The sequence below is a fragment of the Chelonoidis abingdonii genome, chromosome 1, assembly GCF_003597395.2.
Source record: "Chelonoidis abingdonii isolate Lonesome George chromosome 1, CheloAbing_2.0, whole genome shotgun sequence".
NCBI classification, from domain to species: Eukaryota; Metazoa; Chordata; order Testudines; family Testudinidae; genus Chelonoidis; species Chelonoidis abingdonii.
In genome coordinates this window covers 338049188-338060535 of record NC_133769.1, presented here as the reverse complement: position 1 = coordinate 338060535, position 11348 = coordinate 338049188, and the positions used below count along the sequence as shown (strand labels likewise).

Sequence of the window (11348 nt, the reverse complement as noted above, 5' to 3'; positions counted from 1 at the left end):
GCCCCTAGCAGCCTGCACACACACTCACTCACACACAACCACCACAATACAATCCACAAACTACAAAAACCTGCTCCTCCAACAGAACTCCCACTGAAACTCCCCTGTTAGCAGCTCTGTTAGCTGGCTCCAAAGAGAAAGATCTGCTAAAGCAATCACTCTGAAGGAGTTAAAGTTGAAAACTGTTGATGTTCTCTGATTTGCTGATGATATAGCATATGAACTGCCCAGGGAGGCAGCATTAAAATACTAGTAACATTTAAAGAGGATAACATTTTTATGACATGGTCATTGAGACAATATATGACCTTTTCTTTAAAATGAAAATATTGCTATCAAAATCTATGTATTGTGATCTTTTACTTCAAGAGAACCTTGCTGTCAGACTGATTCACATATTTGTATGTTGTTTGATGCCACAACACCGCTGCTTTACCGCTGATAATCACGCAGGATAGTATCTGCCAGAATGTCGTCCTTTCTTTAGATTTCTCTGGTGATTGTCAGTAAAATTACCAGCTCGATTCCCTCAGATGATGAAATACTAGCTTATTTTTCTCTTCTCTCCTCAGAGAAGAGAACTGAATTGGACAAAAGGCAGAAAAGGGAAGGATTCTACAACAATCATTTATGCCTTACGGGCTCAATCCTGCAAGGTGCTGAGTGCCTTCAGTGAGAGTTAAGTATGCTCAGAACCTCACAGGATCAAAAATAGTATTGTGATTTCGTTTTGCCTTGCCCTTTGAGGTCTAGACCTGAACTACTCCATAAGATACAACAAGGGAGCATACTGTGAGGCAGCACTACACCCTTAGCTCAGTGGTGATGAGAATTATTTTAATGCCAGCCCAACATAATGCAATGACATCTCTTAAGATGGTATTCTTTCCAGAAACTTATGACAGTGCAAGATAACTTCATTTTACACACAGTATTATTCATGCAAAATGTGTTTAAAATATTTTATAAAATAAATAGTATAGGAAAAAAATTGTAAAAGCAGATGGGGAGGAAAAAATAGAAAGTATAAGCAAGGGCAGGAAATGTATTTTCAAGGAGTTCTCAGATACATGTGAGATTGTAAATTAAAGAAATATAGGAAAGTTGATCCAGTAGCTAAGAAAAGAAAGATCTGGTGAGACTGTGTGAAGGGACAGAAGTGTGGAGAGATCATGGAGGGTCAAAGACAGAGATGAGATCTTTGAAGGCTGGAGCAAAATGAGAATTTTAGAAATGAGGACGGTGGGAGGGAGAGGTTGACGAAAACTGGAAGGTGCAACTAACTGTTATAGTGTTGAGCACCCAATGGTCCAATGTTATCTATTATATAGATTATATATGATATATAGATTTTCGGGCTCAATGGCTTGATCTCTAGTTGGTAGCTGGTATAAAACGAAGTGCCCCAAGGGTTGGTCCTGGGGCTGGTTTTATTCACATCTTTATTAATAATCTGTATGTAGGGATTAACTGCATCCTCAGCAAGTTTGCAGATGATACTAAGCTGGGGGGAGAGGTAGATATGCTGGAGAGTAGAGATAAGTACTAGACAAATTGGAGCATTGGGCCAAAAGAAGTCTGATGAGGTTCAACAAGGACAAGTGCAGAGTCCTGCATTTAGGATGGAAGAATCCCATTCACTGCTACTGACTAGGGACCAAGTGGCTAGGCAGCAGTTCTGCAGAAAAGGGCCTAGGGGTTATAGTGGACGAGAAGCTGGATATGAGTCACCAGTGTGCCGTTGTTGCCAAGAAGCCAACGACATATTGGGCTGTTTTAGTAGGAGCAATGCCAGCAGATCGAGGGAAGTGATTATTCCCCTCTATTCAGCCCTGGTGAGGCCACACCTGGAGTATTGTGTCCAGTTTTGGTCCCCTCCACTACAGAAGGGATCTGGACAAATTGGAGAGAGTCCAGCAGAGGGCAATGAAAATGATTAGGAGGCTGGGGCACATGACTTATGAGGAGAGGCTGAAGGAACTGGGCTTATTTAGTCTGCAGAAGAAAAGAGGGAGGGGGGATTTGACAGCAACCTTCAACTACCTGAAGGGGTGTTCCAAAGAGGATGGAGCTAGGCTGTTCTCAGAGGTGGCAGATGACAGAACAAGAAGCAACGGTCTCAAGTTACAGTGTGGGAGATCTAGGTTGAATATGAGGGAACATTATTGCACTAGGAGGGTGGTGAAGCACTGGAATGGGTGGTGGGGAATCTCCATCCTTAGAGGTTTTTAAGGTCAGGCTTGACAAAGCCCTGGCTGGGATGATTTAGCTGGGGACTGGTCCTGCTTTGAGCAGGGGGTTGGACTAGCTGACCTGCTGAGATCTTTTCCAACCCTAATCTTCTATAAGTCTATGTACAAATACCCAGTGTGTGTATTTGTATGCTAACATCAGTTTGCACCTGTTTATTGACCAGAGTTTGCATGTGCCTAAGTCTGTCATCAAAGAAAATGCATGAACTTGTGCATGTACACTTTGAAGCCCTTCACCGCTTTGTCTCATCTGTTACGTGAGATAATAAATATTTAATATTTATATCACAGGAAGTTGTCAAGGAAAGCTATTAATTACTGAGAAGCATTTTGAGATCCTTGGATGCAAAGTGTGAAATAATGGTGAACTATTACTACGTTTTGGTTAGCTTCCCTTTCTTAGTTCAAGGCCAAAAGCTCTCTCTCATGTTGAGATTCTGAATTCAACACACTTTAAAAGCAGAACTGGGTGAATAACTGGTAACAGGTAATTTATTTGATTAATTTTCCCTTATTTTATGTTTTACAAACAGATGTCAATTTTTCCAAATTTGCTATTCAAAAATACTCACCAACTAATCTTTGCAAATTATTCTTGATCTGTTGCTTATACAGAAGGGTATTTGAAAACTGAGCTGTTTTGATTGCAAATAAGTCACATGGTATGTTTCTGTTCCCTGGTTAGATGAGCATAACACTTAAAATCAGGTTTCAGATACAAATACTGGTGATTACAAATTCCCTTTCTGCAAATATTCTGCGAAAATACTATCTTTGCTGTTTGTCAAAAACAGAGAGGAGGGTGCAAACACAGTAAGAAGTTTTGTTTAAAAATGTATACAAATATTCAGTAGAATTTTTATTTTGGTTTACTTTTTGAAGCTCTGCTCATAATCTGATCTCAGTTACCTCATCAATGTACTACCTTATTGCATTGAACAGAACAATACTTACTTTTAAACTACTATACAATAATTCCTGGTGGAAAGTGGCACACAGTTACACAAAAAGCAGTAAACCATAAAATAACTTGTCAAAGTAACATGATGATTGACAATTAAATGTTCCATTTTATTTCTCTCAGAGGACTTAGCCAAGCTTCCTTCAAAACTAATGCCAAGCCAGATAATTTAAGTACTATGATGTGGTCTTCCCATGAACCCAAAGATTTCAACAAGCAATGTCTCAAAGCAGTTAACTAGACGTAATAATCCTCAGAATGTATAACACATACATGTACCATATACAGAACACATAAGAGAGTCACTGGCATCACTCTTGATCCTGGCTCAGAAAATAATAGATTCAAGTGTCTCCTCATGATTTGGGCTCACATCCAATGCTCACACTGCAGAGCAGTAATCATGTGGGTGATGCGCTAATGTAAAATGTTAAATTGATATCACTTCCACCCATCTATGATGAATGTGTTGGTGACAGTTAAAGATTCCATGCCAGTGTTCAAAAGAATGGGAGATAACACTCATCGTATTCCTTTCTTGGTACATGCTTAAAGATAAGCATGTGCTTAGGTGCTTTGCTGAATCAGGCCCTGTAGTGGGGCAGCTGCCCCACTCCTGGAGAACTGGTTAAAAACAGCCAGGCTAGGCTGTTTGGGGAAGCAGCCACAGCTGGGGCCATGCCCCAGTTAGGCCCAGCTGGCTCTTATAAGAGGGCTGGGGGCCAGGAGCTGGAAGAGTCTCTCTCTTGCTTTGGAGGGGGAAGGACCTGGCTGCCTGGGAGCTTAGGGCACTGGGAGTAAAGTAGGGCTGGGGAAAAGGCAAGAGGAGCTGAGAAGCTCCAGCCTGACAACTCCCCAGGCTGAAGCCTTGGTCAAGGCCTAAACAGGGACTGGGGCTGCAGGGATGTAGCCCGGGATTAAGCAGAGGCCTTATTGGAAAACTTCCTTGTCAATGATGAGTGGCCACTACAGACTGCAGTCTGCCTCAGTGAGTGGGGGCTAGATGATGACTGGCAGTAGCCACTGAGGCAAGGTGGGTTTAGAGGTATGGGGGTTCCCCTGGGAGGGGAGACCCAGAGTGTGGGGGTACTGCTAGGGCAGAACCCTGCGGAAAAGGGCACCGAGGTCTGGAAGGCACACAGGTCCTGAGGTAGGCAAGACATCAGCTGGCAGAGGGTGCTCCAGAGCTGGAAAAGAGCTAATTCCCAGGATGACCAGCAGGGGACGCCTCACCAGTGAGTCTCACTTCGCTACAGGCCCTTAACGTCCAAGTCTGTGTGATAGTTATTGCGGAGGATATATTGTCAGATTTGCTATTACAGTCATTTGGCTGAAGGATTCTCCAGCTTTTTCTACTGTTTTTTCTGACAACTTTATAGATGTTCCATGATACCATCTCCTCTCCCATTTGTGATCATATGAACTATTTCCTCTGTGATCATATAATATCTCCATAGCAACTACACCAATTACATAACAGTAGGAAAGTAATGAATAATTGTAGATTTTTTTTCATGAGATTTAGCAGCTGGAAACCAAAAGGGACAGCCGTTACCATATAGACCACCACCAACTGCTCTTCAGGCCATCAGACTCCACAGAATCTGTTTGAAAACTCCTGATCTTTCAGATAGAAAATAAGCTCATCATAAAATTTTGCAACCACCATCATTTCTCTGATCAGTACTGCACTATAGGTACCCACCCATTATTCTATTTAAAAAAATTTCATACACCAAATATGAAATATGTTTTATAAAATTATATTCCATATGCAAAGTATTTTCCTCTATGGATTTCATAAGTTAATTACACAGATAAATGTTATCAGAGCATCTGATCCCTTACTGAACCGAAATACCAAATATATCCCTGGAAGAAATGGGCGTAACTCAGCTTACTTAAGTGGAATTACTCCTGCACCTGTGACTCACTGGTAAGTGCTACACATCCCCGTTTGCTCAATCCAAGAGGATATAGGTCTCTTACAGAGGTAGGCTTAAGATCCCTGCTCTTTAGAACAAGCTATAGCAACTCATGCTTTCAGGTACTGAGGGGCTTAGTTAAATCCCCTGTATGTCAACCAGCATGGCCACTGGTTACATAAGTAAGACTTCCCATGATTTAAAATGGTGTGATCCTCAGACACTCAGGATGAGCCTCTTCTGTAAAGAACAAGTGTGTAACCTACTGCTCAGTCTGGGTCCTCCTCTGTGCCCATCCACAGAGGATACAAGTCTTCTCCCATTAATATTCTTTTCTTCATGGTTTTATTACCAAAATAGTTTTAGTCAAAGGCAAACTGTCTAGTATACAAAGTACTATAGAGACAATTTCTAAAGGTCCCAGGCTCCTTCTGGATGTCCCTCAGGAATGTGCACTTGGAAGCATATGTATACTCACTTCATCCTTGGGGAGAGCTCTGAAGGTCTAACTCCAGCATCCAGTGGAGAACTCCAACAGTTTTACCTATGACCAGATGTGCTGTCGGCCTTGACGTCTTTCATGCATAAGTATGAATAGCCCCTACCTTTTACCATATTTCAGCTTCCTCACTCCTCATATTTTTGGGATGTCCTCATCCTAATGGCTACTATGTTTGTTAGTTTAAGACAAGGGAGCTGGTGTTCCACAGTTCTGTTCAGGCTGTAGGAGCAGAGAGAAACTGAACTTGCCCTTTGCATAGCAATATAATTTCACTGGCATGCTCTTCACTAAGCTGCTAATGGAAACCATTTTCACTGCAGGCTGTTATTTCTGTGATTAACGTATTTATTGTTCCAAAAGTAACAGAGATAAAAAGCTCAAGGGTAAAGTTACATATTTTCTTTTATGTTTTTTTCCCATTTCAAATAAGTCAGGGTTTGATCATGCTACATAGACAAACCCTACGGTAAAGAGTGACACCTGGGGCGACTGCCCAGAAGGCAGAGCTAGAAGACATTGTGCTTGGGAGACGGGAGGAAATGGAGTGACTCCTGGGTGCACTGAGGACATCCGTTCAACACTACATTTGTTTGAGGCGAGGCTCTAGGTGGACAGAGCTACAGCACTGTCTCCTATGCCCACTGAGTCTTTCAGGGAGATAAGAGGGGGCAGCCACTGAACACCCCACAGTTTTATATGCACATACCATAATAGTTCCGTTAAGTTCCTCCAAAATTACACCGCTGCAGCTGGGATCAGAATCAGACCCAGAGCATCCTTCTGGAGCACATGCTTTCAGCAGTGCTGCATAGTGGATGCCTTAAATAGATGTTATCCACATCCTTCAGATAGCAACTACAGGTCTGACTATTTAACTGTTACTTGACAGGCACTACTCACATGAGTAGTCCCATTGAAGTTAATGGGCCTCATGGTTCCTTGAATCTTGACAGCCCCACCTTGTCACATTATGTAGGGGCAGGGCTACATTGTGTTTACATCTCCCCTTTTTGAAACCTTCCATATTACTGCTTCCTAACCTCCTTAGCAGTCCATGGCGGGTAAGCATTCACCAAGGCTATGTCTACACTAGCGCTTTTGTTGCTATAACTTACATTGCTCCAGCGTGTGGAAAAAAAAAACCCACCCCTCTGACTGACAAGTCCCACTGACAGAAGCACTGGTGTGGACAGCATTATGTCGTCAAGAGACGCTCTCCCACTGACATAGCTACCATCACTTGTTGCAGGGGGTTTAATTATGTCAATAGGAGAGCTCTTTCCCGTCAGCACAGAGCGGCTACATGGGTGATCTTACAGTGGCACAGCTGCATTGGTACAGCTGTGCCGCTGTAAGCTTGCTAGTGTAGACATGGCCTTACATTAGTAAGGATTACAGTACTGGGCCCTAGATCTTTAAATTCAGAAGCAGTTAGTAATTTACCGATATAATTTTATTAAGCTACTTCACAGGCACAAAAGAAAATAAGATGCTTGCTAACTATTATCAACAGTGATGCTTACAAGTCTTTCAATAGCAAAAAATGCGGAACGTAAACCAATGTGTGCTTGTTAATCAGAGTGTTTTATCAGTGGCTTTCAAGGATCATGTAATGGGAATATCACCAAATATCACTGAGGTTTCACCTTGCAGTATATTTACAAGAAAGATCAGATATTATAAAAAGTTAGTTTCATCAGGTTTACATTTTTACACTTCAGATCTTAGAAGAAAATTACACATAAAACCCAGCACAGACATATAGAAAAATAACCAAATTCCAAGATAGTTATCTGATGGATTCCAGGACATACTTCATCAGGATTGTTACAGTCTGGTTAGTCAAACCATATCAATTCTCTGACAATAAAATGTAACACACTGGAACATAGGAGAAATTTTCTTTTTTCAATAATTTATTATGCAACAAGGAGGGGTCAATGTATAGGGAATTTAAAATGTTTTTATTAGCAGCAAAATGATTATATCCAATGAACCTCCTCATGGAAAGGAGGAGAAAGGTCAAGAAATCAGGACTAGGGAAGGATTGAAGAGCACTAGATCTAAATCCTGATTCACAAAGGTAAACACCTGGGGATTTAGATGCCTAAGGGCTAGTCTACACTACACTAGAAGAGCTACAGCGGTGCAGTTGCACCAGTGCAACTGAGCCACTGTAGCGTGTCTGGTGAAGACACTCTATGGCGATGGGAGAGAGCCCCGTCAGCAAAATAAAACCACTTCCACGGGAGGCAGTAGCTATGTCAATAGGAGAAGCTCTCCTACCTACAGAGCGCTGTCCACATTGGCACTGAGGTGGGTGCAACTTACGTCACTCGGGGGGTGGCTTTTTCACACCCCTGAGCTACATAAATAATACCAACATAAATGGTAGTGTGTACAAGCCCTAAGCCTGGTTTTAGGTGTCTAAGTCCCAGTTTTAGGCTCTACAGCAATTCACAGAACTCCCACCCAATGCTGCAGGTGCCTACACTGACTCGGTGCCTAAGCTTCTGCCACTGGATATGTACACTGTTGTCTTACTCTAAGTGTCTGGATGTCTATTTTCCATCTAAGCCTCAGAGCAATTCACAGACTGAGGAGGATAGATGCCGGGACTCACATTCGGGGCCCGATCTAGTCAGTGTACTCAGACTACTGACTGAGTTTCTGTCCAGAAGAGGTGGTGGCCACCTTAAAATTTTTAACCCAGTGGTTCGAGCCCTTGTGATGTGAGAAAGACAGGTTCAATTCCCCATTCTGCTAAAGGGGGAGAAGGGATTTGAACATGGGTCTCCCATATGGATGCCCTAACCATGGGGTTAGAGAGTCATTCCCACTTTCTGTCTCTTTGGTTCAAATCACTCTCATTCTTTATCCAGAGTGGAACAGCTTCAACAGGAGAGATCTGAGGGAAGCCCACATCAGAGTACCCCATAGCTCAGTGTTTATAGCACTTAGCCCTGTGGGAGACCCTGTTCAAATCTATTTTCCTCTGTTAGTGGGGGGGGGGGGAATTGAATCTGAGTTTCTCACATCCTGGAGGAGTGCACTAACCACTGAACTAAAAGTTACAAGGTAGGCACCACCTCCTCCTATTCCTGTTTTGTGTGGGGTTAGGTGCCTACCTAAATTATTCTCACCTAAGTGCCTGACTCCAGGAGAGCAGTTCCTGGTTCTGAATCACTGGCAAAGACAAGAGCCTCCCTGCAGCATGAACTTAGGCACCTAGCTCTATGAGAGGGCTGGGGTTTAGGACATATCCCTCCAGTCAGCATCTCCTACTGGCTAGTTTAGGTGGCTCCCTGCTTGTCATTAGGCACTTTAGAATACAGTTAACATCTTTCTCCATTCACTTTATAGGAGCAACTAACTCAGGCTTTCTGGGTCACAGGATTGTTCCTGTGATTTTTCTAGACACTCATAAGATAGATGTTGGGACCACCCCAACACCTAAATCCCTTGTGAATCCAACCCTAAAAGACTACACTGGGCCCAGACCTTACAGTGTTACACAAGGAGTCTTTCATAAATACATGTATATGCAAATTAGAAGTAGATCTGTGGGTTCTTATTACTTGTTGTCACAAACAACACACACCCAGGCCTGTTACTTGCTGCCTCTGCTATTCCTCTGAAATGCTGTTTTGTTTAATATTTCTTAGAGTCTCTATTAGAAATGTCTGAATGAAATCTTTGTATGGATCACTTTACTGTTACCCATCATATTTCAGCTTCACTGTCCATGTTGTACCACTCTCCTTGACCCATCAGATTTTTTTTTTACTTTTGTTACACCTTGTATTATACGGTCATTTCCTAACAAGTAGAATGAGATGAGGAATCAGTGTTCAGATCTAGAGCCAGATTGGGGTTAAGGTTGAGATTTCACTGAATCTGAACCTTAACCCCAATGAGCTGTTCTCAACTAGATTTGGGCCTACTGATGCAAATCAGCTGAGACTGACAAATCCTAGCAAATTCATGGACCCTTGACTGGAGGGAATCTCACAATGTCAGCTGCTCATGAGATTTCTATCAACTTATCACATCTGAACCCAAAACAGAAAATGCAACCCTTTAATTTTGAACATGACCTAGAACAAAAACAAAAACAAAATCACACACAGGTGGAGATTGGGACTTCAGAATTACAATAGGTACCATTCAAATCTAAAAGTACTCAGAAGCAAGTGCAAATGGGATAGAACTCATTAACAAAGGTGTTTCTTCTTTTGCTTAAAAAAAGAGAGAGAGAGATTCTAACCGATTACTAACAAGTATATTTTCCTGAATCTCAACTGATTTAAATTGGCATATTCCCATTGGCTGCAATGGAGTTACAATAATTTACACCAACTGAAGATAAAGATCTGCCCCTTCTTTATTAAAATCACAAAACACAGCATAACCTGTGAATAAACCATCCTTTAAAGCAGAACTCTCCTACAATATTTTCTCTTAAAGGGTCTGCATGTACATCTCCAAACAAAAGTTATTTCTCCATTTTTAAACTAATAGAGCCTGAAAACTAGAGCTAGTAAACAAATTACATTGAAACTTTTTCCTGCAACAAACAAGGTTTACAAATAAAGATTTGTTGTGAAAATGCTCAGCTTTCTGTGGATAATATTGATTTATTTGTTGAAAAACTACCCAAAAAACAAAAATTTCAATTTTTGGCCCAAAACCGAAGTATTTTGACACTGAGAGGCCACTGAAGTTCCTCATGCAAGCTGTCATTCCAGTGCCTCATTCTCCTCTATGAAGTAAGGTCTCCAGCCTAACTTCTTCAACTGTAATACACGATGGCTGTGAATCTATCATGGTGCTCCACCTCCGCTCAGAAAAAGTGAGACTGTGGTGCATCATGGGAGACAGTCTGACTAGGGAGCCCAGCCCACAGAGGAAAATGAAAGGATGAGGCACCTAAACTACAGCTCCCATAAGGTACTATAGTGGCATTTCAGAATCAAAATTATTTATTTTCAACTAAACTATTTTATATTTCAAATTTTTCCACCAAAAGCTCAAAATTGTCCACAAATGAAAACCATAACATTTTTCAATTGTCTTATTAAAATTATTTTTAACATTATTAAAATTGTCTTTGCAACTTAGGGAGTTATCTATGAGGGCAACTTAAGAAGATATGCTTTCCCTAATTTATGGACTGAAGTACTTTACCTTATAGATATCCAGGAATCCACACTGATGGTCAAATCGTGTGTACAGCTCATTCAGCATGCTGATCACCTGCATGGGGGTGCACTGGGCACACACAGCTGTGAAGCCAACAATGTCTGAGAAGAGCATTGTGACATCATCAAACTTCCTGGCCTGAACTTGCTGTCCCTGCCATAACCGTTGAGCCACCTCTTCTGGGAAAATGGAAATAAGAAGATCTACTGTCTTCTTTTTCTCCTCTTCCAGAGCTTGGTGTGTTCGCTCTAATGTTGCCTTCAGTTTATCCATTCGTTTCTTCAAGCCATCTTGGGCCTTTGCCTGCTCCCCAACCAATATGACGTCACGGGTAGCGTCGTGGATAGGTATGTCAGAAAGATGTAGGCCTCGGCCCATCAGTTCATCCAGCTTGTCCACACAAGGGGAACCCAAAAACAAAATAGAGTTTGACTCGGGCACATGGATCATTTGTCCTTTGACTTCCATCACCTGCAAAATGTAAATGGAGTTTTAAAAATAAAGTT

At 41.8% G+C, this 11348-nt stretch overlaps 1 protein-coding gene across 1 annotated transcript in view; it reads right to left on the bottom strand.

Moving 5' to 3' along the window:
• The window catches only part of GUCY1A2 (guanylate cyclase 1 soluble subunit alpha 2), a 270313-nt gene that overhangs the window by 118793 nt on the left and 140172 nt on the right, over positions 1-11348 (bottom strand). Inside the window, exon 5 of the mRNA XM_075066256.1 lies at positions 10828-11313. Coding sequence (XP_074922357.1) covers positions 10828-11313 — 486 coding nt within the window. The remainder of the gene's footprint in view (positions 1-10827; positions 11314-11348) is intronic.